The 1,585-nt window shown below is 58.7% G+C and overlaps 1 protein-coding gene across 1 annotated transcript; it reads left to right on the forward strand.

Annotated features, from left to right (window-relative positions):
- Nucleotides 1–278: 278 nt before the first annotated feature.
- Nucleotides 279–1,581, forward strand: LOC110392094 (TBC1 domain family member 10A-like; the record flags this gene model as incomplete). Its single annotated transcript, XM_021384050.1, has 2 exons — nucleotides 279–884; nucleotides 1,450–1,581. Coding segments are annotated over exons 1-2 (276 nt in total), but the record flags the coding sequence as incomplete, so codon positions are not given.
- Between the last annotated feature and the right edge of the window lie 4 nt (nucleotides 1,582–1,585).

A 1,585-nucleotide genomic window follows, 5' to 3' on the forward strand; every position in this document is an offset into this window, starting at 1 on the left:
TGGGTTTTGTTGGGATCCCATTGGGTTTTGTTGGGTCTTGTTGGGATCCTATTGGGGTTTATGGGGCTTTGTTGGGATCTCATTGGATTTTGTTGGGGTTTGTTGGGATCCCATTGGATTTTGTTGGGTTTTGTTAGGATTTGTTGGGTTCCCTTTGGGTTTTGTTGGGATCCCGTTGGGTTTTGTGGGGTTTTGTTGGGATCCCGTTGAGTTGTATTGGGTTTTGTTGGGATTTTTGGGTTTCTTTTGTATTTATTTGTGTTTTGTGGGGTTTTGTTGGGATCCCGTTGGGTTTTGTGGGGTTTTGTTGGGTTCCTGTTGAGTTCTGGGGGGTTCCCATGGGGTTTTATGGGGTTTTATTGGGATTTTGTGGGGCATTGTTGGGTTCTGTGGGGTTTTGTTGGGTTCCCGTTGAATTTTGAGGGGTTCCCGTTGGCTTTTGTGGGGTTTTGTTGGGTTCCCATTGGGTTCTGTGGGGTTTTGTTGGGTTCCCGTTGAATTCTGGGGGGTTCCCGTTGGGTTCTGTGGGGTTTTGTTGGGTTCCCATTGATTTTTTGGGGGTTCCCGTTGGCTTTTGTGGGGTTTTATTGGATTCTGTGGGGCGTCTTTGGTTTCCAGTTGGCTTTTTTTTGGGTTCCATGGGCTTTCATTGGCTCCTGGTGTCCCCTCCCTGCTTCGCCGCCCTATGGGGCGCCCCATAACCTCCCCCCACGCCTCCCCCCGGCGCAGGGGTGAAGGTGATGTTCCGTGTGGGGCTGGTGCTGCTGCGCCAGGCGCTGGGCTCCCCCGAGAAGCTGCGCAGCGCCCAGGGGATGTACGAGACCATGGAGCTCCTGCGAAGCGTCCCCCCCCCGGGGCTGCACGAGGACGCCCTGGTGCACCAGGTGGGGCGCTATGGGGTGCTGGGGGGTGCTATGGGGTCGCTATGGGGCTCTATGGGGCACTGTGGAGCAGTATGGGGTCGCTGTGGGGCATTATGGGGTGGCTATGGGGTGTTATGGGGTCACTATGGGGCTCTGTGGAGCACTATGGAGTGGTATGGGGTCGCTATGGGGCACTATGGGGTGCTCGTGGGTAGCTATAGGGCACTATGGGGTGGCTATGGGGCTTTCTGGGGTCACTATGGGGCTCTGTGGAGCACTGTGGAGTGGTATGGGGCTGCTATGGGGTGGCTATGGGGCACTGTGGGGTGCCTGTGGGTAGTTACGAGGCACTATGGGGTGGCTATGGGTCGCTGTGGGTCTGCTCCATAGATGATGTGGGTCTCAGTGGGTCTGAGTGGGTCGCTATGGGTAGCTGTGGGTCTGCCCCCCAGGTGATGTGGGTCTGAGTGGGTCGCTATGGGTCGCTGTGGGTCTGCCCCCCAGGTGATGTGGGTCTCAATGGGTCTCAGTGGGTCTCTGTGGGTCTCAGTGGGTCGCTATGGGTCGCTGTGGGTCTGCCCCCCAGGTGGCGGCGCTGCCGGTGTCGGAGGCGCTGATTGAGCGCGAGCGTGGGGCGCAGCGGCGGCGCTGGACGGAGACGCGGGGGGAGATGCTGCGGCCGCCCCCCCCACAGCGCGGCCCCCACGGAGCCAGGGGGGTCC

The sequence above is a fragment of the Numida meleagris genome, unplaced genomic scaffold (assembly GCF_002078875.1).
Source record: "Numida meleagris isolate 19003 breed g44 Domestic line unplaced genomic scaffold, NumMel1.0 unplaced_Scaffold967, whole genome shotgun sequence".
Lineage (NCBI taxonomy): Eukaryota > Metazoa > Chordata > Aves > Galliformes > Numididae > Numida > Numida meleagris.